Below are 25,151 nucleotides of genomic sequence, written 5' to 3' on the forward strand. Positions count from 1 at the left end.
GCTCATCATTGGATAGCCTCTCAAGCAATACACAGGATTAATAGAAATCCGGACAGTTCATCTCGCCGTCTCTCGTGTAGTCAACCGATGTCATTTTTATCAGATACTGAAAAAAAGCCATTCACAGTTCTTACAAGGGGGGGTCCCTAGTTTCAGCTTGCCTTTAAAGCCCGGCACAGGCTTTTAAGCTCCACCCAGATAAGGAGACTTAGCGTGTCTTTTAAAAGGTGCCATTCAAGTGCAAAGATAAACAGGTGAGTGATACTGAAGAAGTGAAACAGCATGCTGAGAGAAGAGAAAGAAGATGGTCTAAACATCTATGGCCAATTTACGAACTGCAATCACTTGTTCACTGTTCCATCCATTTATTAAATTTATCATCTATCATCTATCAAAGTAAAAGAGAGGCAGACAGGATCCATTACTCAGGCTGTTTTATATCATTATTTGCAATCCTTTTTCATGTTACCATATTGATTCACAAATCACTGAGTGGACAGTAGGACATTACCACATAAATATTGTCTCAGGCATTAGACAGCATTTAATCTGCCAACTAAGAGTTGGTCACGTGGCCAAAAAATACAATCTCAGTGCTATCATAATCAGTTAACTCTATCAACACTACAAGCAATTTTTTCCACAAAATCTTCAAGTACAAAAAAAACAGAAACTCAATAAATCAAACAAATTCAATGCACAGACTTGAGTCTAAACATTACCCCTCAGGATCTCTGAACACTGTGTAATAAATCTATTCATGCACAACGATGTCAAAACTGACAAGCTAAAATTCAAAGAACCTCCTATGTGCCTCTGTTCACTCAGCTGTGGTGTTTGTGTTAGTCCAGTTTGTTGTTCAGCACCATGATATCTGAGATGCAGAAGATTTGATTTTATGAGGCCACATTTCTATCTACAAGTAACAGTTATACTTGTTCTCTGGCTGTACTCCCAGCATATTTTACTTTTTTATCGCTCTTTCTTCCCATGTCTTTGCATGCTGTAGCACGTTGTAAACAGAGTTTCGCAACAAATCAGTACCAGCAATGCAAGCATAAGGTGGAGTTTGCAGTGATATTTCATCTGTTGTGCCAGAAGTTGCAATCAACTACACTCATTTCCTGTGGATTAATGTTTGAACATGCATCTCAGGCTCCTGTCATCAGTGATTCATCCCTTTTACGATGAATATACAACAGAAGGACAAAACATGGAATCACCAGATCGACACATCTCTCTGTATCTTTGCCAAAGCTTCTGTGACACTGACCACATCACTGAGTAATTTCAGCTTCTTTAACATATGTTAACACATACAGTGTGTTTCATAATAGTAGGACACTCTTAACTTTACTAATTACCAGACTGTAAGACAGATCATATTAACCAATAGAAATGAATGCTAATGTTAGCTAATGTAGACAACTTACACTGTGAAACAGGTTGTGCTATAGTAATTGTATTGTGCAAATAAACTTTACAACAGAATTCTCTGAAAGTCTTTTTAGTATAACTACACAACTAAAGCTAAGGTCCATAAAAAAATGTTTTATTCAATAAACAGAAGCTCCAAGTGTCCTATTCTAGAGTCAACAATCAAAGATTATGTGGCAGACAGACACACAGCACCCGCTTGTCTTAATATAATTTGCAGAGTTCAGTTAAAAATTAGAGGTTACAAACTGACTTTATGTATGGCTGTAGTACAATGAGAAATTAGCTAAAGCTAAAACATGTTTATTTCTGCTATCATAATGGGCAGTTTAACATGGATAATGGGCAGTTTAACATGGAGGTCTAAATTCATTGACCATAAACAGTATATAATTAGCTAACAAAGGAGCTGTGACATCATACATTTGTTTCTGACCTGCCATTATAATTGCCCTTAGTTTGTGATTTGGATGTCGCCATGGACAAAAGGGGTGGAGCTGAAGGGAGTAGAGCCAACTGCATTGGGTCAAGAGTGAGCTAATGGCAGCTAGTACTAGCTTACTGACTTGGAAAAAACACCTCATCAAGCACAGCATAACAAAGTAATTTTACAGTGTTATCAGTGGAATCTATTAACTACAACTACAATGGAGCTGTCAGGAAAAAATTTGCTTTTTTTAAATGAACTGAAAGACCAAAAGTCAAACTTGGCAGGTGAACGAGCTGTCAAATCAACCTGTCAATCAAAGTCTGACATGACAAATGTCAAAGACAGATAATTGACATAGCAATAATTAACAGATGGACCACCAGATTAACCAAATAAAATTAACAGGATCAGAATTTTTCCTTGGAAAAATATGGACTCATTATTTTTTCAGAGAGGTTCAGTATAAGTCTATAGGAGCAAGCGGTTAAAATTTTAAGATACAGCACTGTGCAAAAGTCTGAAGCCACCTTAAGCTTTGTTGTTGTTGTTACAAGGTTTAAATGAGCATACATATTTATTTCTCATTCTCTTTTCTTCAGATACAAGAAAATAGAGGGAATATTGTGCACAGCCTTAAGACACACACAAAAAACTGAACTAAATGGGATGTAAAGATTTAAGTCTCTATTTAGTGTGACCCCTTTTCCTATATGACAAAAATAGGACCAATGGCCCTGTAGCTTACCAGCCAAATTAAAAGCTTTGGGAAATGTATCCAGATGCCATTTATTATCACCCAGTTATGTGTCTTTATTATATTACAGAAATAGCCCATGTTTTGGTCATATTCCAATCAGATCTGTAAAAAATTCAAATTCCAACTTGATATCATTGATACTTATTTATTGTATCAATCCAGTTCCTATCTCTTATAATGGGAAAATTTTTCAAAGTTGCACCAAATCCAGAATCAGATCCGGATCGAAACAATTTCAATACCTTGTGTTGACATCATCATAAAGAACCTGTATACCAAGTTTGGAGTCAATCAGAACTGTAGTTTCGGAGAAGAAGACGATTGAAATTTTTTCCCCATAAGAGCCCATGTTAAATTTTCAGGAAGTTCCCAGATCCAGAAGAAGATCGTGATCAGCATGTGGCCGTTATGTTTTGGTCATCTCCCCATCAGGGATGTACTGTAGAAATGTCAACTTGATATAATTTATATTTACTGAGTTATTACATCGATCCACTTCCTATCTCTAATAACGGGGAAATTTTTCAAAGTCGCAGCAAATCGAGAATCAGATCCGGATCGAAATAATTTCAATACCTTGTGCTGTCATCATCCTAAAGAAATTGTATATCAAGTTTGAAGTCAATCAGAACTGGAGTTTCGGAGAAGACAATTGAAAGTTTTTCCCCATAATAGCCCATGTAAAATTTTCCGTCAGTTCCTGGATCCAGATAAAGATCATGATCAGCATTTGGCCTTCATGTTTTGGTCATCTCCCCATCAGGGCTGTACTGCAGAAATTTCACCTTGATATCATTTATATTTAGTGAGTTAATGCATCGATCCACTTCCTATCTCTTATAATGGGGAAATTTTTCAAAGTCGCACCAAATCCAGAATCAGATCTGGATCCAAATAATTTCACTAACGTTTGTTGACATCATCATAAAGAAGCTGTATACCAAGTGTGAAGTCAATCGGAATTGTAGTTTCGAAGAAGAAGACGATTGAAAGTTTTGTAACGGACGACAGACGACGACGACGACGGACGCTGCATGAAGACAATAGCGTACGGCCTCTCGGCCGGTAAGCTAAAAAGCCGCACAAACACTTAGAAACATCTGACATGTGTTGAATGAAACATGGTATAAAACACCAGACAACTGATGCAATAAATCTCATAGTGTCTGCAAAGAAAAGGTTAAAGGCATGTTAAGTGCAAAGGGAGGTCACACTAAATAGTACCAGTTTGGTTTATAGAACCTTTTCCCTGAAATTTGTTTCTACTACTGTACATACTTCTCATATAGGCTATCTAGATTGTATCTTAATACAGAGACTGAGAAATGCTATAACCTTACTAACCAACCTTTGCACAATACTGTACATCCACACTAACTTCACTTAGGATGCAAGGTCAGTGCCCCTTGTTGTTGGATAGAGTCCCAAGTGGCCATCTGAGGCACCGCAGCTTTTGATACTTGTCAACTTCACTTTTCTTTTGTCTTTTGCAACTTGTTCTTTGTGCCAGTTTGTGTGTATCATGACAACTATCGTCACACAAACTGCCCTCATATAAATTGTACAGTTGTCAGAGTCTTCTCTCTGACATTACATGTATATGACACCACCATGCTTGAAAAACCGGAGTATGAAACATTGTGAGGGGAAGAAAAGGTTATGGTCGGTTTAGTTTCAGTCTCACCTCGTTCTCTTTAATTTCATACTTGGAGGAATGCTTTCCCTGGCTCTTCCTCCTTAGCTTCTTAAGGTCTGTCTGAGAGCGCTCCAGACAATCCTGCTTCAGCTTGTGCTCTGACTGATAGCGTTTAAAAGTGGCCTGTATGAAATATGTCACAAGGGAAGCAAAAGAAGTGATGAGCAGATAGTAGTTTTCATTAAACAAATATTCTGCTGATAAAAAAGAAGTGTAAATAATCTCTCAGGCTGAAATGAACATCCATGAGCAGAACATAAAACTCATTTTTGAAGGTGCAACTCAGACTAAAACCACAGACAGTGGCCCTTTGATGAGATTTCTGCCTCCAGAGCAGCTTTGTTTACATCGACAGAGAAGTTGGTGATCCTGACACTCACATTCATGTATTTGACATCCATCTCTGTCTTCTTTTCCAGCTCGGTAATAATCTCTCTGTGGAACTTCTTGAACTGCAGAGACAAAAACAACACACTGCTTATTTTTTTGTTTCAAACATACATCATCCAGTAATGCTGTTCTAAACACAATGTACAGTTCAGTCACATGGATCAAGTGGTGAGATAAGAGTGGAGTGACCCACAGGAATGTATGATAAGGGGTTTCTGAGAGAAAGAGGTACTTGCAATGGCTTATCGGACTGTTAAAGTTAAAGATTTACAACTTTCCCCTCTAGCATATAAATTAGTCCAAGTTGGTCCCAAGGAAACTTAGAGAAACCGAAGAACAGGTGCTTCTGTTACATAAATACTAAATGGTAGCAGCACTATTAGTATTTGCAATGACTGCCAATGATCGCCCTATGTTAATATCAACCTTCATCTGGTTTCTAATATAGACATATCTGGTTTCCCTGTCACCTGCATTACTTGACAATTTCTTCTTGCATAATGAGTTTTATGTTTCGGTTGTTATCATATTTAAACAGGTGACACTTGTCTTCAATTTTCTTCTCATAGCTATAGCAGGTATTTGAAACATTTTGCTCTGAGGCACCAAGGCCAGGAATGAGTCTGTAGGTTTTCTATTCTTGTCAAACTTCCTTTAACCTTTTGTTACAATGTCTTACCTCTCTAAAATGAAAGGAATGATCTCATGAGGTTACAAAGGCTTCATGTCCAGAAAAGAACAGTGTCAGTGGTTAGAGAGTACTTCAAAGAATGACAATTTGTCACTTTTAGAGGCACAACAGGTGACCCGTTCAATTGGAAACTCACAATTCATTCCTGCTACAACACAATCTTATTTCAGTCATATAAATGGAGCATAAAAGGTTCGAGTGCTTTTGTTGTTGACTCTAGAGGGTGTGGAAGCTTGAGCTACTTACATTCTCCTCCAGTTCATTGTGGACCTTCCTGTGAGCTTCTGCTATCTCCATCAGAACCACACCTAGAGACACATCAGCAATAACATTCAGTATTTACCAAAGGACTCAGAAATATTTTATGGGACTTTAAATCATCAAAGAGACAAAACATCCAAAAACAGTTTATGACAAGACCATTTGAGGATGGCATGCAATTTATACTAAAAAGCAATCACAAATCATTTCTAAATGTCCTGAATAAGCATGCTATGGGATGGCTTACATATCTACTTATGGACTGATACCAATGGCAGTTATTAGTAATTCCGGAGACAGATATTATAGATTTGCAGTTATAATTAAAATCCTGGTTTCAAATTTTATAAGAACTCCAACAGAAAACAGCAAACTTCCAGGTCAAATGAAGAAATCTGTCAGTAATATTTCAACCACTGTGTATTGATTGTTAACTTTCACACTGAACAAAGTGATGATAATCATTGCGTAAATTAAAATAGCAGTGCATCAAAACATATTTTCACTGGTTTAAGAGTTGATCAGACAGTGAAGTGAAGTCAACTTTTTAACAGTTGCAAAAAGACAAAGCAAATTAAATGCAGAGTATGTACATTGTATGTTTCATAACCAGGTTTAAAATGAATTAACTAGTATAAACAGTATAATGCTATCATGTCACAATTGAGGTTATGCTACATATAACTGTACTAAAAAGAGTAGAAGAAGAAACAGAGCAGGCTGTTAGTGCTTTCCATTTAAAAGGGCTGTGATGTTTTGTCCACTGATGAAGCCAAGGAATAATCACCTCATCAGTCCACACTATCTGTTGTAACTACAAACTATGTTTGAGCACTTTATGAGAAAATCCAAGAAAATGTCAAGGAACAAATCCAAGGATCAGTCATGTTAGTTAAATGTTCACTATGTTACCAGACCGGTTCCATATCCTATATTCTTTTTTTTTTTTGGAAAAACCTAAAAACCTTTTTTTTGAGTATGTTTCGAGTCAATTTGAAAACACTTTAAAATATGAATAAATCAACGAACATCAGAATGCTCAGAAAAATATATTTGATGGAACCACATATTGGTAAGAAAATGCATAATATATGTTTAAAGCAATTGACACTTGAAAAATGCTGAATATGAGTAAACAGCACCCCTCAACATACCCTGCTTAGACCTGGCCTTGCATTTACAAACTGTACTTTACAGATGTTCAATGTTTGAACAGCTGTCAATAAGTAATCTGTATGAAATGCCCTGGTATTGTGGAGTCAGACACAGAACAGTCTCCATTCACAGGCAGGTTACAATATAGATAGAGCAGCATATGGCATGAAACAATGGCAGTGAGTCAATACTGTAAACAGAAGTGGACAATCAAAGCTAAGCAGTTTATAGAGCTACCTCTATCACAATGGGGTGAAATCTAGACTCAAGGTTTACTACAGGGCACGGTGTTCTGGTGAAACCTGTAAAAAACAGTATGGGACATTATATATGGTCATATGACAGTCTAACTGTGGGTCACAGCTGGGGAAAAGGTCTGCATGAGTTTTAGCACCTTCAGGAGAATGCAAGAAAGGCACCAGAGGCACCAAAATCTGAAAAAAAGTTGTGAATGTCAGCACACACTACTCCAACTGAATCAACAAGAAACAAGCACACACTCGTGCAGGTTTACCCCAACAACACCTGACATTCCTCCCCGGACGCCTGCACTCAGAATAAACAGTTGTAATGACCCTCTGATACAGAGCTGCACGTCTGTGATCCAGCAGGCACAGTCCAGCTACAACAACATTGCCCTCTGAAGGTCACCAGAACGTACTGGTAAATGCTGCCTTTGTGCTGTGATGGAGAGGGGCTGGCGTTGGGTGCAGGACTGTTTGTACAACCCCAACAACACAGAGCATGGGGTTGAAGGAAAGACAGGAGAGGGGTTCAAAGAGACTGTTGTGCACCTGCAGGTTTCACCATCAGGGTTAACAAGGTGTGAAACCTGCCTGAGGGAGGTTAAATGTTACGGACATTCATCTGGGTGTTACACCTTTGCCTTCTGCACCTGTAGCCCACTTGATTTTTGAGCTGCAGTTCTTAAAATTTTATACAAAGTACCCACATTTATGTACTACAGGTGGTGCTTGAGTTAATGTCAAATACATGGTGTTCCTTTGTTTTCACCTACCCTTTGACTGATGACAGGTTGTAACACATGTAAGGATGAGTTGTAAAGATTTTAAAAAACCTCAAAGTGAGACTTACTGAAATAAAAGAACTACTACAGCCAGAGTAGAACAATATACAAAGAAGTCATATTGAGACATGGCTCATATTGCAATTCAGTATAACATGTTAGTCGTCATGGTAACTAAACACTACAATTTGCTGGGGTATGCACACAACTACCATATCCCATTACATTTGTTGGTTTTGACTTGTAGCCTGAGGCTTCTCTGTAGCACCACAGTGCTTCATTGTGCATTGTAACACATCTAACCTTTAACAGAAAACATGACCATATTGTGATTTCATTACTATATTTTGATTCATTCTTTATCCACAATGTCAGTGTGTGTCTATGTGTACAGGCACTGTGTAAAACGATGCACGTCAGTAAAGCGTAGTCATGGGGATGGTTGTAACACTTTTAAAGAGAGTGGCATGAGTCACATAAACAGGAAATTCTGAATCAGGATACTAGATAAAAATGTAATAAAAATCCACATGCATTTATTACAAAAAAAACCCCAACAATATAGCATTACAAGCTGAGGCCATGCTAATGTTTTGCAGTATCAACATGAGTCAGCTGAAACCCTTAAAACACCACTTTCTGTTATTGGGAGACATTAATACTAATTACCTAACAAGCAAAAAGCTGAAATAGTCATCTAAAATTTAACATGTGTTAAAGCAAACTAAAATCAACAGATATATGCTATAGAGTCAATGTACAATTGCTCAAGTATAAGAAAACTTATACTTACTCTGTAGAGAGTTTTAAAAAAAACACCTCAAAACACTCCTGTTCAAGCAGGCTTTTTAATTTCCCGACTGACTCAGGGCTTCTACAAACTGATTGCACTTTATGTATTTATTATATTTTAATTGTATTTTATTTTGTTTTAATGGTATTTTAATTGTTTTTTATTTGTACTGTTAATTTGTACTTCGCACTGTAAAGCACTTTGTGAAAAGTGCTCTATAAATAAAATTTACTTACTTACGTACTTAAAGAAGTCACTTGAAACCTTCTAAAATCATATTTTATCATCAATAGATAAAAACAGAAAAGCTAGTAAGCAGAGAAGCAGAGAGGTTAAAATAGTTATCTAAAACATAATGTGTAGTATTTGTACTGTATATGTAGTATCCATAACATAAGTGTTTGATACAGCAATTTAAAGGTAAAGATGAACAGATAAACGAAAACAGCTAGTATGAGATGTAAAAAATAAAATAGCTAACTAACTCTATGAATAGCCACTAATAGGCTAATGATAATTTATTTGTATGAAAAATACTGTAAACATACATTTAGATTGTTATTAATGTTAAAAATATTTAGTTTATAGAGTTTGTTAGTAGACATTAACAACTCTGTAAAGGCATGCTAGAGTTTATCTGACTGTACTCAGGCTGCATTTACACAAGAACATTTTGGAACCACTCAAACAACTGGTAATTTTAAGAGACACAGTACATTCCTTTTAGCATTCTCTAAATGGAGATGAAGTGTGACAGACTTTCTAGTATTTGGACAGACCTGGATTATTGTTCAAGTTCAAACAAACAGAACAGTAACATGGGTGGTTTATCTCTGTTCATCTTATCTCCTATCTTGCTGGCAATTTGTTCTCTTTTGAGGGTTTCAAGTGTCAACTTAATCTTATCTCGCTGATCTCTCATATCTCGCTGGTTTCAAATACACAATGCTATGTTGATTTTTGCTCAGGTCGATAAAGGTTCCCTGTTGAAAACTACTTGACTACCAAGGCTCCATGATTCACTCATTTGATTTATGATTCATCATGATGCATACTTTACATTATTCTCTCCTTAAGTTGCTCATTAAACACCCACCTAACTCAACTTGAATTTACCAGATGTCTACTTAAGATGGAGTTGCAAAAGGATAACAGTCTGCAGATTCTTATTGGACTAACAAAAAACTATCAACCGTCAACTTTAAGCAGACATTTATGGAAAAGCTGTTTACTCTCTGTGCCACCTGTACCCAGTGCCTGTTTAACAAGACTTCTCATAGGACAGAACAACGCCTTCAAAATTCTCAACAAGTGACGTGATTTATGAGCTGGAAATGCCCTATGCCAACACAACCATGCCTATTTGGTGTTTGATAAGGAGCCTGTGCGTTGATGGGGCAAACAGTGGCAGGTGACCTGCTGGCACCTTCCTTGTAGCCTTTATTTCTCCGCTTGGTAGTCCTATTCTCTCAACCTTCCCTTGGTTAGGCAGTCGCTGTCTGTCACTGTCATGTAGCGTAATGTTTTGATGCAAAGATGCCTCAGTGGGCAGGTCCAATTGCGCTGTGATGAAATATACTCCTCCTAAAGAGTCAGGATTGATCGGTATCTCAATTATACACATTCCAGTGCAGGTAGGGAGCAAAACTGTTTGGGGGTTGCCATAGATAGGCTACTCCCTTGTTGTTATCACAATGACGTCACTATGATCAATGCTGAGTCTGCGGTGGTGGAAACATGCAGTTTAACTCTGTCTGTACTGACACAAGTGCAAAATGGAAGCAGAGTAACTAATATGTGACACCAGGTGGAGTTGAATAAATAACATATGTATAATATAGGTAATTAATAAATGCTAAGACAACAAGTATCAGTGAGAAAAAAAACTGATTCAACGATAAAAAGTTTCAATGAAAATAAAAAAAGCTATAGTCAAGTACATTTGCAGGCGGTAAAATAATCTTAATCTTAGAGTTCAGCCAATGTTAATAGATTATTGTGTACAAGAACAAAAACACTTTTCTCAGTAAGAGATCTTTAATAAACAATGGTTTGCAAATTGTAGCTTCTACCACTCAAGGCCCTCCTTTTACTACCTGAACAGCCACAACTAAAACTAAAAATAATAAAAGAAAACTATGCAATTTTCCAAAAATAAGACTATTAACTATTTGTGCACCTGCATAAAAATAAATATTTCTAAACTCTAACAGATCTGCCTTGTACTAACATCTACTTTTACTTCTTCATTCAGCCTGTTCACTGTGTTCACTGTAGGTCAATAACTGTGACATCATCCTTAACACAGAGTGATGACCTGCCATCTCACACAGTACATAACATTATTTATAACCACAGCCACTAAAACTAAGGGCAGCCCGCAGCATCTTCAATAAATCTTTATCTACTTACAACACACTGAAGGCTAAGTATTGTTTTTTACGTTGGGAGAAAATAAAGTTTGTCTAACATTTTTATAGGCAGCGATATAGCTTTTTGATAAAGAACTCGATATACTGAGACAGCAAAAGAAACGTTGAAAAGAATCATGGGGTGCTTACTCCAACATCACAGTTTATTGAAGAGGAAAGTGAGGCTCTGGTCTTTTTAGAGGTCCCTTAAAGGAAACTCTTTGGGTACCACAGAGCCATAAGTTTAATGATGGATGCAGAACAAGGGGTTTTAAGGTCTGGGATCATTACAGAGCTGTGGAGTGTGACGAGACACCAGTTAAAACTAACTGAACAATGAGTCTGAACAACCTCCACCTGTCTGTATTTCATTTTTTTTAATCATGATTGCTTGGTTTCTGTACATCCCTGTTCTGCTGACCCAGATATTTTCCTAGTTTTCAACACAGTTTCCAACTCCATTTACTCCAATTCATCATGTTAAGCATCCTAAGAAACTTGAGAGAAGTGCTTTTTAGTCTCAAATAAATCATATCAAAGTAGTGGTCTGTCAACTACTACTGGTCCAAACATGGCATCTTGTTTCTTAACTGGTTTAGGGAATCTGCAAAAACCAAAAAATGTTATTGTGACTGCAGCTGTAAAAAAAAAAAAAAAAAAGAAAGGAATCTGCAAACCACTATAGCTCCTCTATTAGGGTTTATTTCAGCCGTGATGTTTTAAGCACCAATAACCTTCTTTAGACTTCTAGACAAACATATACAGAAAAGCCTTTTGCAAATGACCCAAATCCCTGGGTATTACCAGCCATCTGAGCAATTATTTTACTACATAATTTACTAAAGTTTTGGAAAAAAGCAATGAGTATTTACATAATGTACAAGAGGCATGTTTTTAGTAGATAGAACGGTCTAGCAAACAGTTCAGATCCTTCCACTGGATAATTAGCCTGCTAGAGTGATTGATATGTTTCCACTGCAACAAGTTCTTTAACCCTAACTGATGCAATGTCAGCCCTGCGATGAACTGGCGACTTGTCCAGGGTGTACCCTGCCTTCACCTCTGTGTAGCTGGGATAGGCTCCAAGTGACCCCTGTAACCCTAGTGAGGATAAAGCGGATTCAGAAAATGAATGAATGATGCAATGAGTAGCTTCTCATTTTTTAAACAACCATTAGTTTGATAAAGAGCATAAACACTGGACTGTGGCTCAGTGGAAAAATGTCACGTTATCTGATAAGTCCAGACTAGCCCTGTTCCAGAGTAATGGGTGCATCAGGGTAGGAAGAGAGGTGGATGAAGGCATTACCCATCATGCCTAGTGCCTACAGTACAAGGCTGTGGGGGCAGTGATGATCCGGAGTTGCTTCAGCTAGTCAGGTCTAGGTTCAGCAAGGTTATGTGTCCAAAATATGATGGAATTAAAACTTGTGACATTGCTGTTGGCATAAAATTATCAAAATAATGCCACAGTGAATTTGTGCTGTAATCAAAGGTAAAGTTATCCAACAAAGTAAGACTTCTGTATTTATACAGTGTAAAAAAAAAAAAAAAACAACTAATCAAATGACTTGTAACATCTTGGGATTTTAAGTATTTAATAAGGCTTTTTTATGTATTTCAGAAGCATGAAGAGCAATAGTGCTCAACAAGTCATGGCTGATATAAACCTTAATATGGGAGTTACTAGTGTGCTGTGTTTTGTCTTGTTTCACTACTTACATTGATTTTCCAGCACCCAACAAGATTACACACTACAATGCATAACTACAGCTGCAATAGTTTTTTTGTCTTATCACTTAGATAAATTGTCGAATAATATTTTAAGAAACAAGGCAAAACAGTTGGAATCCAGCTTTATAACAGAAAATATTTTGTAGTTTCTTTTTCCCTCTGTGACAGTAAACCAAACAAAACACTTGAGGACATCATTTTGAGTTTTGGGAAACAAGGACATTTTTCATCATTTTATGAGCTTTTATAGACAAAACAAAAAATCAGTAATAATCATTAGTTCTAATTGTGACTTATGAATTGTTCCCTTCCTCAGCGCCATGGAAAATAGGACAGGGAAAAATATGAAAAGGAAAAAGGATGAATAATGACAGATTTTCTAAGGTCTAAGATAAACTTTGTACCAGAGCAATTCTTCTTTGAGCAAGGACAGATGAGTCTACTCCAGGTGGTCACAGAGAAAATTAAAAACAGAGAGAAAATTGAAGAAAGCTCTATTTCTACAAGACGTTTGAAAACCCTAGATGGCACCTTGCACTGTGTGATGCTGTGTATGTAATGAAAGATAAATTGCCCATCACCTGATCTAGGTAACACTGTGGGTCAGGTCTAAAGAGCAAAAAAGTCCCTTCAAAATATAGCTAGATGTTGGAAATGTCACAAACTCTTTGTAACCTCCCCTCAGAAGAAATGGCTTTCCACTCTAAAGCCTAAACCTGTTTCACAATCTATTTGAAGGATACACTCAACACTCTCTGTTATGAATCCTCTGGCTCTGTCTGGATGGCATTACCATTCCTCCTCATGCTGACAGTGTACTTCAATATTTCAAAAACAATTTTCAACCACGGTTTGACAAACAGCTCAGAGAAAAGGTGGAAAGGGTGGGGATCGTGCTATTCTTTCTCTAGTAGCATTTTCAGTACCTCAGTACCTGCTGCTTTTCAAAGTGGAATGGCAACTCCCTGTGGAGTCTACACATACGCTCATGCACAGGAAGTTCCTAATTGCACACCCACAAAAAATGACAGTATGACTTTTGACTATACAATGTGATTTATAGCAGATCAGCCACACTGCCATGGCACTTATAGATAGAATTCAACCAAAGGCAATCTATTACTCATGTCATGTAATAAGTATGACCTCTCATGTACAAGTACAAAATGCACTTTATTAAGAAAACGTGTGTCTGTAATGGTAAGATGCATGACTTACACATTTATTTTATTAAGCTAAAGGGTACATAAAACATAGTCCAACAGTAATAGCAGAATTATAATAGAAAATATATGCCTTGATGCCAAAATCACGTTTAAGTCCAACATTTTAGGATTAGCTTTACAATCAAGCTAATGGATGATAAGGATGTTCCCTTTCAGTTTTCAGTCTAATATATGCATATTGGCCTTATACTTCTACCAACCTTGGAGATACGGTTCAGGTGAAAACAGTGGATGTTAACTGGTTAAACACATTTTCTAGTCCAAACAAAGCAGAGGTGAAATAATAGCATGCTTACCAGCAGATACACAAAGGCAGCCTTAAGGTACGTACTTGCATAATCCTGTCTTCTTTTGTGTGTTTCTTTCTCTGACAGAGAATACAAAGGGGCATTTTTGAACTTAAGATTCTTGACCATTATTAACAGTGTTGATACTTGACCAATTAAATGTCCCATAGAGAGAGTAGCCAGAAATAAGTGTTAATTATTTGATGGTCAACCTTATGAGAAAATGTTTTCCGGTATCATCAAGAGCTTGACCTCTATGAAATCTATCTGATGAGGTTGTTCCTGTGACTTATGTTATTGAAGTAATATTAATGGAGGTGAGTCAACAAAGTAAAAGCAAAGTTAGAAGCTTGCATTTCTTTTAATTTTCTCTCAAGCAGTTGTGATATTTGACTTAGTGCCCTTTACTGTGAGGATACTTTCACCTTCATTGTAGCATCAGCGAGAGACAAAATGTGGACAAACTGTAGTCATGCAGTTAAAAGCGCTGTGAAAAAGAACAGCACAGTATGAGGTAAGAGCCTCAGGTAACTCTCTGTAAAGACCTGCCAACCACTGTGACGCAAGTGCTTTTTACACCATACCATTCACAGAGGGAGAAAAAAAACATTCTGTCACTTCAGAGAAAAAAATCCCTACAGGTGTCTGCAGTGGAAAGATTGTCAAAACAACACAGTAACATCATGATTGACAGAAGTGGGGTTAAAAAGAAATTATGTTGAATACTGTGACTCTCCTGTGTCTAAATAGAGTTTTCAGCTGTCTGAGATGGAATGAATAAGTCAAGATTAAACTAGGAGCAGGACAAAACAATCATAAATCCTGCAGGAAAGAATGTTTCATACAGTCTGAACCTCTTCAGGCCACTGCACAGACAGACAGAGAGGGCCAGTGGTGGAGAGTGGATAGGCAGATGGAGGAGCAGGGGATAAAGTGGATCAGTGGTGGGAAGACAGTCTTCTCTGTCTTGTCTGTTTGTTCAGTGTATTTGCTACGCTGCTCACTATGGTGTGTGTGAGAATTCACACCGTCTCGCTGTCATTTATTCCAGGCAGCCAAGCGATGGCTGCGAAGAAAGTTCAAGACTTTAAGACAAGTGTGTGCCTCTTTACTAAAAGCATTTTCTGAGGCGTTGTATTTCTGTGACTGTAGTCAAATTCAGCTGCAGTGCAACATAATTTACTTAAGTTACCATAAAGTGGAAGTGGGCAATCAGATCAAAATGTAATCAGAGAGTGACATCTTTTTACTTCTTCTAGAGCAGCACAATGAATCCAGTCCCAATTGCAGTGAAAGCCTGTGCAAAAGACTATATTTGGAAAAGACACCAATTTAAAGTTCCAGTGAGAGTTTGGATTTAGTTGTCATGTTTCCATAAAATATCAAGTGATGCTGAAGCAAACTTTAGCAAAGCTGCAAAACAGAAAGTGTGCATTAGGTGTGTTTACTGGTTTGGAGTAAATAAACTATACTGTTAAAAGAGGGTGATGATTTGGCCTATGTTACACATGAATGGATGTACAAGTAGAGCATTTTTCGTTCAAGGAGACGGTGTGGATCAGTCAGCCAATGAGTTACACAAGTTACATGTTCAGTATGACAGAATACATTCCAAAAAGGTGTATTCAGTTTCCATTACACATATGTACTCACACAGGGTACAAATTACCACATGTTACTACCTTTCAAGTTGCCATTTCCATTAAGCTTTTAATGATAAACACCAATATTCACATTGAATGAAAGATTTCCTTAATAATCAAACACATATTCTCATCTGTAACAACAATATGAGTATTTAAACAAATCATGTAGACTGGATACAACCACACTAAACTCTGGTTTTCCTTCTGTTCCAGAATTAAAATTGACTTTATTATCATCACACAGTCCTCTGCACTGAAATTGGGAAAATGTCCAAGCACAAGGTGAAGCTTGAACTCAAAACACTGACACCACTCTGCAGGTTAATGTCTTACAAGTACCATGCACTGATCAGTTGTGCAACTGCAGCCTCCTATGGCCATACTTGATGTGAAGGCTTTTTTGTTGAGGTTACTTTGCTAAAAACCTACACATTTTGCATAATTTTTGACCAATATTACAGCAATATGTCTAAGAGAAACACAGAATGAATGTGCTCATTAATTAATGCATGGTTGGACACCTGTAGCCACCAGCAGCTCACTGAGTTATTGTAGAGAGATATTTCCTGTCACTTCTCTCAAAATCTTTGAAATAATCAACTCAACGAGTAACTGAAGAAATGTGGAAAAGATTATATATGGTTTTTTTTTAGCTCTAGAGGTCAAGATAGGTGGTGCCTGAAAATCAAAGTGAAATAACACATGACACAATGTTCTACCCCGACTACCATCAGTAAAATATAATCTTAATTGCCAAGAGCATAAAAAGTGAGCACTGTTTGTAATACATCTCTTCTGCCAGCATAGTTAGTTTGCTGAAAATGTAAATGCTCTCCTTTAAGTCCAGATTTTATGACACAACATAACAACTGATGAAACAATTCAGTGAGGCATTAATGAAACACCTCATTGTTTCTAGTATGTAGTTAAAATGTCACCAATCAACCTTGTATCATGAACCTGAATACATTATTTAATCAAAGTGATAAAGTACTAGGATTGTTTACTGACAGGTGTGGCCTGACAAAAACGATCAACGTTTACCAAGTATGGAGAACGTCTCCAGCAGCAGCAAATGTTTCACTGCATTGTCTGGGAAAACAATTCTTAATAATCCAAACTAGTCTCATAATGTATAATAAAGTTGCTATAACAAACACTGTTGGGAGGTTTTCGCTCTATTTCTATAAGCCTTTACATTTAGCCCAAACAATGTATTCATTACAGTGTCAACATAGACAAAGACACTGCTGTGATCATCGGCTATTCACTCATATTTTGATAGCTTCCTTATTACTGTCTTTATATTTTCACCTAATGTGACAACCACACCTCATCCTATCTCTTTTTCACAAGCACTGCTTTGCAGAAATGACATCACCTGCGCTAACATTTAATCAGATCTTGTTTATTGCTTTAATAATGCAATCACCCTCTTGAGGAAAATCTACAGCTATGGTTTAAAGAGACAGCATAGAGTAAATTGACTTTGTTTTCACTGGGATCAGAGCTTTCCTTTTAAAGCCTTCTGACATATGACAGTGAATATCAGAGTGTTATCGTTCCATTTTAACTGTGCTGCTTTGATTCCATGCCTGTCATGTCACCCAGAGCTTACACGAGGCCAATTTGTTAACTGCTGTATTAAAGAGTGATGTAGGAGAATAAAAAACTAAATAAAGGTCTTGCTGAATTGCAATAGCACTGAATTAGGACCTCTGGACAAAGTAGGCCAGTACCAAATTGTAGCACTAATAGAATAATTGGAGATGAGTCATAGGATGGATGAAAAACAACCTGCACAAGCCTGATGGTAGCTTCAGAGAGAGGAGAAAGACGAGAAGAAGCACTTCAGTAAGAGGAAGAAGTAGGCAGATGGAAACAGTAAATCAATCAATCTGAATTCCAGATGCTGGCATAATTAACTCGCATTTAGGAAGACGGCTGCAACCAGCACTCATATGTCACCATGACGCAAGATGCACGCAAGCAGCTTTTTGACGTTTTTGGTAAAGCAAGGGTGTTGATGCAGATAATGCTTGGCTACACTTGAATAGACACTGAGGGTAGGGATCATCGTTCATGTAGTGATATCAGGCGGATCCCCTTGAGATCTCGCTTGGATAGATGTAACCTGGACTCAGATGAAACTCACCAAGCTCTCTGGAGACTGGAGACAGAGTAGCGCTCTCTCCTATCTTTGAGACGGCTTCGAAATAGACCTTTCCAGCAATGGTCATCGCTGTGGGGGGAGAAAAACATATACAGTGTGTCATCAAGTTGTGAATTGGGACATAAGACTTCCTGGATAATAGCGTCCCGGGTTACAGGTTCATTGTGTAAGATTAAGGTGGATCTAACAACAGAAATAGAGTATAATATTCATAATTTTGTTGTCCTTGGTTTGCAATAAGCTGAAAATACAGTTACATTTTTATTACCTTAGAATTGGCCATTTATACTCACAGAGGGAGTCTGCTGTGTAGCCCCGCCATATTTCTCTGGTAACTCAGAATCAACTACTTATTTTTTTTCAGTTTTATAGCAGATGACATCCAATATCAAGATACAACACCACTACCTACGGCTGCAGATGAGGTGAATGTGGATCTATTTATGGAGTTATTTTCAACATGACAAAAAAAGCACAAAAAAGCTTTGTAAAAAGCCTTTTGTATTTTCCATGTTTTTGCAGCTATTGTAGATACATTTTCCATTAGTTTTTGGGCCACAGTACAGTTTGTATTTTGGCTGTCACCATGTTGGTTCTTTGGAGCCAGAAGTGACCATATTTGGACAAAAGTGCAAGGGATGATCCACTGCTAACAGAACCTGGATCGCTCAGCCTGTAGCGCTGGAGAGGGTCCAGGGTTGAAGTTCCTGTTTAGGCAGCAGAACTCTTAAATTTCCTAAGGGATCAACCAAGTTCTACCTAATTTAAATGTTTGTTTACTGACAGCATAAAACTTCAACAAATATTTGCAAAGTAAGGTACTTTTTTCTGCCTTTTTAGTGTAACTATAATACACACCAGTCAATCACAGCCTGGCACAAAAATTTGACTCAAAATATTATTAATTTCCATAAAATTTAAAGATGAACCACCAGAACACTTATAAGGAATAAAACAAAGGAGAGTAGACTGACCCCTGGAAAATGTACTGGTGTAGTATTTTACATAGATGTTCAATATAAGTCAGCAATAGAGGCCAGGACTTTTTGGAACAGGCATCTAGTGGTCATCATACTTCCATTTTAGCTTCACTTTGAAGATTACTTTCTTGCCCTTTAACTTCAATCTACAACTTTGCTGCTAGAGGCCATGAAATATTACACACTGAACCTTTAAATGCATTATTTATTTGGTGTCATCTTTCTTTTTATGTTGCGCGCAAAAAGCACATTTACCTGTGACTGATTTCTCATAGCTCTTCCCGAGGTTCACCAGGTTCCTCAGACCTGGGTTAAACTGCTCCATCACATTCTGAAACAGAGACCAGAAAGAGATGAAAAGATTTGTGGAAAAAAAAAATCAACAAGAAAAGCTACCCTTTAGGGTTTTTATACATCTATTCATACTGTTAAACACAGCTTTGAAAGACGATTTTTCTCTTACTTCTCACAAGCATCATTTATTTCTTCATGAGGCTATTTTTTGTGGGGGTGGGTGGAGAAGATGAAAACATGAAAATAAGTGCAAGTGTTTGTGCCGTTGGACTAAAAATATCACCATGTGAGAACAATAAAACTCTCAATCTTTAACTTGACCCCTCACGTAAGCTTTACAACTCCCTCAAAAGAGCAAAGTCCCACACAAAGTTGCAGCTATTTGCGGCATGAACCTCACCACTGAAACCCTCCCACCCCACCCCTGCCCCGTCTCTCTCTCTCTGTCTCTCTCTCTCTCTCTCTCTCTGTCACTATTGAAATGCCTCAACAATCAAGTGTTGTTCACCTCCCAGTCTCTATTCCCCTGGCACGCCCTCAATAGAACAATGAAGGGGGCAGGTATGAATCACAGAGAAAATGAACTGAGCTGGAAACAGAAAAAAGAGAAACAGGTTTCCTCATTTTCTGTCTCAAAAAGGTGAAACTGTGGCAAATTGCAAATGACAGGAATGACTCCCCCCCCTTCCCTCCTCTTTCTCACTCTCTATTTCTTTCAGACAAATCCCACTACCATGAACTCAAAACCCCAGCTCCTCACTGAGATGTAAATCAAAGGTCAAAGCTTGAAAAAACATTTCCACCACTTTACTTTTATCAGCCTATACTGTTCTCTTGCTTTTTCTTATCTCATTTTTTTAGCTTCTTTGAGGCTGTTTGAGGAACATAAACACAACCGCAGACACTCTCACCTGCTTATCACACCTGAGAGGCAGCGGTGTAAACTTGATTAGATCAAACTGAACTAAATCAGCTTCAGTTCAACTGATCAAATCACTTCAAGTGTTTTGATAAACCAGAAGAAGCTGACTGATGAGGAAAACTTTCTTCTCTCATCTATATGTCAGACAAACACTATACTGTGCTATGATTTACTTATGCATGCTATAATACTAAATTCATAACAGACTTACATTGTGTTTATTGCCCTCTACAGGAAATTTATATTTAGATTGTTATAATTAACATTATTAAAATATAAATGGTTCTTTTGTCTTTTGGGTTCATTGTTGTTTAAAACCTGTAAATTCCCACATGGATGGTGAGTTGCTGAAAATATATTGTATCATTACATTTGTTTTGACTATTCTCCCTCTGGATTTCTGATGTTGACTGCTAAGAAAAAAATAAAACTACAAATGTTGTCTGGTTTCTTCAACTTCCACCCAGAAATAGGGAACAGTAGCCTACTAACGTTAAGAACAAAATATTATAAAAGATTATAAAGATAAGATTTTTGCAGGATAAAGTGAAAGCAAAACGTAAGTAAATAAAAGACAAGCACTCACATGATATGACTATTTTAAACTATTATTGCAGTGATCAGGTAAGGAGGAAAATGCAATAAATCAGAGTCATAAACTGGCTATAAAAGCAGATCTACCCGTCCTTCACAATAACCAGCACAGACTTGGCTCACCTTATATGTACTTTCCGTCAGCTTGCTCACATCATCTGGAGCCCGAGACATGTTGGCAGGTACTGTTTGTCAACCGCAACAGGTCGATGAAATTAAAAAAAATATTAATTAAAAAAAATAAACTGAAAAAAATGTAATGTATAGATCGGTGTTTCGTAATCCAGGTGTTGACTCGATCGAGAATTAGATCCCAAAACCGGTCCTGGTCCCAGCCTGCGCCGTCGCTCCTCCGTGCATGTGGACAGACAGACAGACTCCTGCAGCCGGCGGACACCAATGACTGTGTGCACGAGACACTTTCCTCGAGCGTTTACAGGCTGAGGGGCGGGTGCGCGAGGAAGAGGAGGGCGCCGTGACGTCACGAGAGGTGATACCACGGCTATACACGTACACCTGTGAACCCGCTTTCTACCTTTTTTTTTTTTTTTTTTATCGCAAATGTGAACGCACCTTCGGACTGTTTGATAATGTACTTTTTGTTAATACTTTATAACTTTTGTTTATTGTTTTGCACATTTTTGCAATACAATACAATTTTTTTATGCTTACCTGCTTATTGTTTGTATCAATAATTGAATTTATATGTGATGCTCATTTCTGTTAAGTGTTGCATCTTTCTACTTGTCAGTTATCAATAAGGTTTCTAAAAATTCTGCTGCTTTTTTATTATTTATTATTGTGGTTTTTAATGAAGTTCCCAAGGAAAAATAGATCACCCACATTAAAACAAAAACAAAAACAAAAAACAAAAAACAAAAACAAACAAAACAAAAACAGATAAATAAATACAAAAACGTATGCCTGTGTCAAAATAAAGTTTTCAGACAGACAGACAGACTCCCCAGATAAGAGGAATGGATTTTAAGAAGTCATGGTCAGATGTGTGTACCACTGTAATGACACGGATGACCTGCAGAGGGCACTATGATGCCAATGTTTACGATGGAGAAACTCAAAGCATTGGGAAAGGGGCACAAGAAGCCCTTTCTGCCTAAATTTAACGTTTGGAATAATTGGAATAAATGGTTTATACAAATTTTACAGTCTAAGGAATGCATATTATTGTATTGATGCTGTGATGAATATACATTGATAAATGATAGGACACTCAAATCATTTTATCTGAATCTGGTTCATTCTGATTCACTCACTGACAGGATCCGGGAGTCACTTGTTTCATTTGAGTCATTTGAGCCAGAACTGCCCAGTCACAGTCACAAGGTATCTGCATCAGAGGACTAGCACTGCAGCGGATCCTGTGAGAAGCTGAATCTCTGTACCCAAATGCACTACTGAACGTCCGTCCATCCATCCATCCATTGTCTGCCGCTTATCCAGGGCCGGGTCGTGGCGGCAGCAGTCTAAGCAGGGATGCCCAGACTTCCTTCTCCCCAGACACCTCCTCCAGCTCTTCCGGGGGGACCCCGAGGTGTTCCCAGGCCAGCTGAGAGACATAGTCTCTCCAACGTGTCCTAGGTCTTCCCCGAGGCCTCCTCCTGGTGGGACATGCCCGGAACACCTCCCCAGGGAGGTGTCCAGGAGGCATCCGAAACAGATGCCTGAGCCACCTCAGCTGGCCCCTCTCAATGTGGAGGAGCAGCGACTCTACTCCCACCACTGACATCACTGAACGACACAGGAAATTATTCCTTCTTGTGGCCATCAGACTGTTTAACTCTACCTTACAACCTCATAATTATAATTACAAACAACTATATTTTTGCACACTTATTATGTGTATTTCTTTGATTTTCATATTGATGATATATTGTCTAGTACATATTATGAACATTTCTGTTCTAATTTTGGGTCTTAATAGTGTTTTAATATATATGTCAGAGCTACAGATATGTAGCTATGTATATTTAGAGCTTTCTATATGAATATGCATTTTTCCCCCTTTTTATTGAATTGATAATTTCTTTCCTGCTACTTTTTTTTTATACTTGAATGGAGCAACTGTAACACCCAATAATGGGATTAATATAATATTCTGATTCTGATAGTTCCTCTGTCTGCGAATGAATCTCAGGTAAGAGATTCAAGTAAGGATTCATTGAACCGCCTCAGACTGTTGGGCTCACAAATAGATTTGGCTCAGTCAGTCCCTTTCCTCCCTACAATCAACATTTAATTCTGATTTATGGGACTTTTGCCAGCCACTGTAAGAGTATGTATTGTTGTTAGGTTATAAAAGCTGCAACAGGTTAGTGGGTGACACAGTTTGAAATTTGATTGCTGTAGGATTCAGCTGATCTGAATGAATGGACACACCCTGAGTCATTTTTGAGTCACTTTAGTCATTCAGGGAAAAGGTCAGGGTATAGATTCACTTGACCGTCTCCATTACTGATCAGATCCTCTAGTCAACAATCCAAATGAAACAAAAATGATCCAAAAATCAGTATCATGAAAAATCTTGAAATTAATAATACTAACTGAAACGGGCTTTAACACTGATCCATGGACATCAGGGATCATATATAACCAGATAACATATGTACATTCAGAAAGACCATTTCAGTACAAATACAGTGGAATATTGACGTGAATTCACAACAATAGCCTACAAGGGAAAACATGTATTAGAGTATCAGGTAACTGTATGTTTTAACTGAACACAGCAGGTCAAGTGTCAAAAGGTGAATTGGCCTGATGCAGGACCCTTTTTGTATTTCTGATTTCTCAAACACTTATGAATCTTTTTTATTACCATTTTTTTACGTAAAACAATCAAGCCAAAGTAAGTTGATTAGTCGACTGATCATGATAGCAAAGTTAACATGTGCCCTACACCCAATCTAAAAGAAAAAAACAAAAAAACAAGGAGGAGTGGATGAATCACAAGCATACTATTCATTTATTTTCCAAACTATCAATCCCTTGGAGGGTCATGGGGATGCTGGATCATATCCCAGCTGACATTCAGCAAAATCACCATTTCAGATTTAAAATATGCAGGACACAGAAAAAAACAGTGTCATAAACATTAGATCCATATTTCTGTAAAGTAAAACATAAATATCCTCCCATAAATAAAATTTGTCTCTCTGTCCAGTGCTTTATCAAGGATGTAATGTTAACTGATATAAGTTAGTTGCATAATATAAAACATGTTATAAACATATTAGCAGCATACATGCTGCTTATTAGTCATAAAAATATTTATTAAAATCATTCTAAAAACGGCTTTTTTCTCCCTGGCCTATAACATTCCACCTGAAAAGGCTTTCAAGTTACACTTTATATTTTGTTATTTAAATAATCCTCTTTAGTCATGAATTTGGTAATATTTGTTTTCCAAAGCACATTTAAAGAATTTCAATCAGCACAAACATGCATGTCTTGACTGTCATGTAAAGGGTCTGAGTCTTGATGTCAAAAACATATTTTTCTACCATTTAAGCTTTCATAACTATCATATATATGATGTAAATTACACATTAAAATCAAACTGCCATTCAAAAATGATAACAGTGTGCTGTTGTAGCCCTTCAGAATCACACTTATGAAACAGTTTAACTTCCTTTGACATACTTCCCGTAGGTCTATGAAGAGTGACACATAATAAAGACTAGTGTTTGTGTTTTTTGTTTTTCTCCAGTTCCCAGAAATGTTCTCATTAAGCTCCTTGATTATGACACAATCTTGCGAACCATTCTACTGGATTAAATGGCATAATTCCACGTGTTTTGATTTTCCTCATATGGTTTGAGTAACTGTAGTGACCCTGTATCCCAAAGTGAGCTTTTCCTTTCATGAGCAGTTTTTAATTTTGTCTGTTTGTTAGGATTATTAAGTGATATTAAGAGAATAAATACTGTTATAAGACCTTCATTGACCAAAGCCTGTGAAGATTATAATTTAACAACTTGCAGACTAACTTTCTTTTGTAACTGTGCATTAAAGTAATGTGGTTTTCCCATGATTTTCTCAATACACTCCAACAAGGTCATTTTAGGTTACTATACATGATCACTGGGGATTTTTTTCTATTATCACAATTACAATGAAGGACACACAATGAGCAGTGAGAAAAAGAGAAAAGAGGACATTATAGGTCAACACAGCCAGTTGAAGAGTGTTTTTATCAGCAAAACTAACATGTTCATCTTAACAACCCC

At 37.4% G+C, this 25,151-nt stretch overlaps 1 protein-coding gene across 2 annotated transcripts in view; it reads right to left on the reverse strand.

The window, feature by feature from the left end:
* baiap2l1a (BAR/IMD domain containing adaptor protein 2 like 1a) overlaps window positions 1–21,294 on the reverse strand; it is a 34,512-nt gene extending 13,218 nt beyond the window's left edge. For both annotated transcript variants that reach the window (XM_030122570.1, XM_030122569.1), the window contains exons 1-6: window positions 21,028–21,294; window positions 19,350–19,425; window positions 18,097–18,183; window positions 5,648–5,709; window positions 4,701–4,772; window positions 4,309–4,443 (exon numbers count right to left, since the gene is read on the reverse strand). In XM_030122570.1, the coding sequence (XP_029978430.1) occupies window positions 4,309–4,443; window positions 4,701–4,772; window positions 5,648–5,709; window positions 18,097–18,183; window positions 19,350–19,425; window positions 21,028–21,078 (483 nt within the window). In that variant the 5' untranslated portion in view covers window positions 21,079–21,294. The remainder of the gene's footprint in view (window positions 1–4,308; window positions 4,444–4,700; window positions 4,773–5,647; window positions 5,710–18,096; window positions 18,184–19,349; window positions 19,426–21,027) is intronic.
* Window positions 21,295–25,151: the final 3,857 nt, after the last annotated feature.

This window comes from Sphaeramia orbicularis, chromosome 19 (assembly GCF_902148855.1).
Source record: "Sphaeramia orbicularis chromosome 19, fSphaOr1.1, whole genome shotgun sequence".
Lineage (NCBI taxonomy): Eukaryota > Metazoa > Chordata > Actinopteri > Kurtiformes > Apogonidae > Sphaeramia > Sphaeramia orbicularis.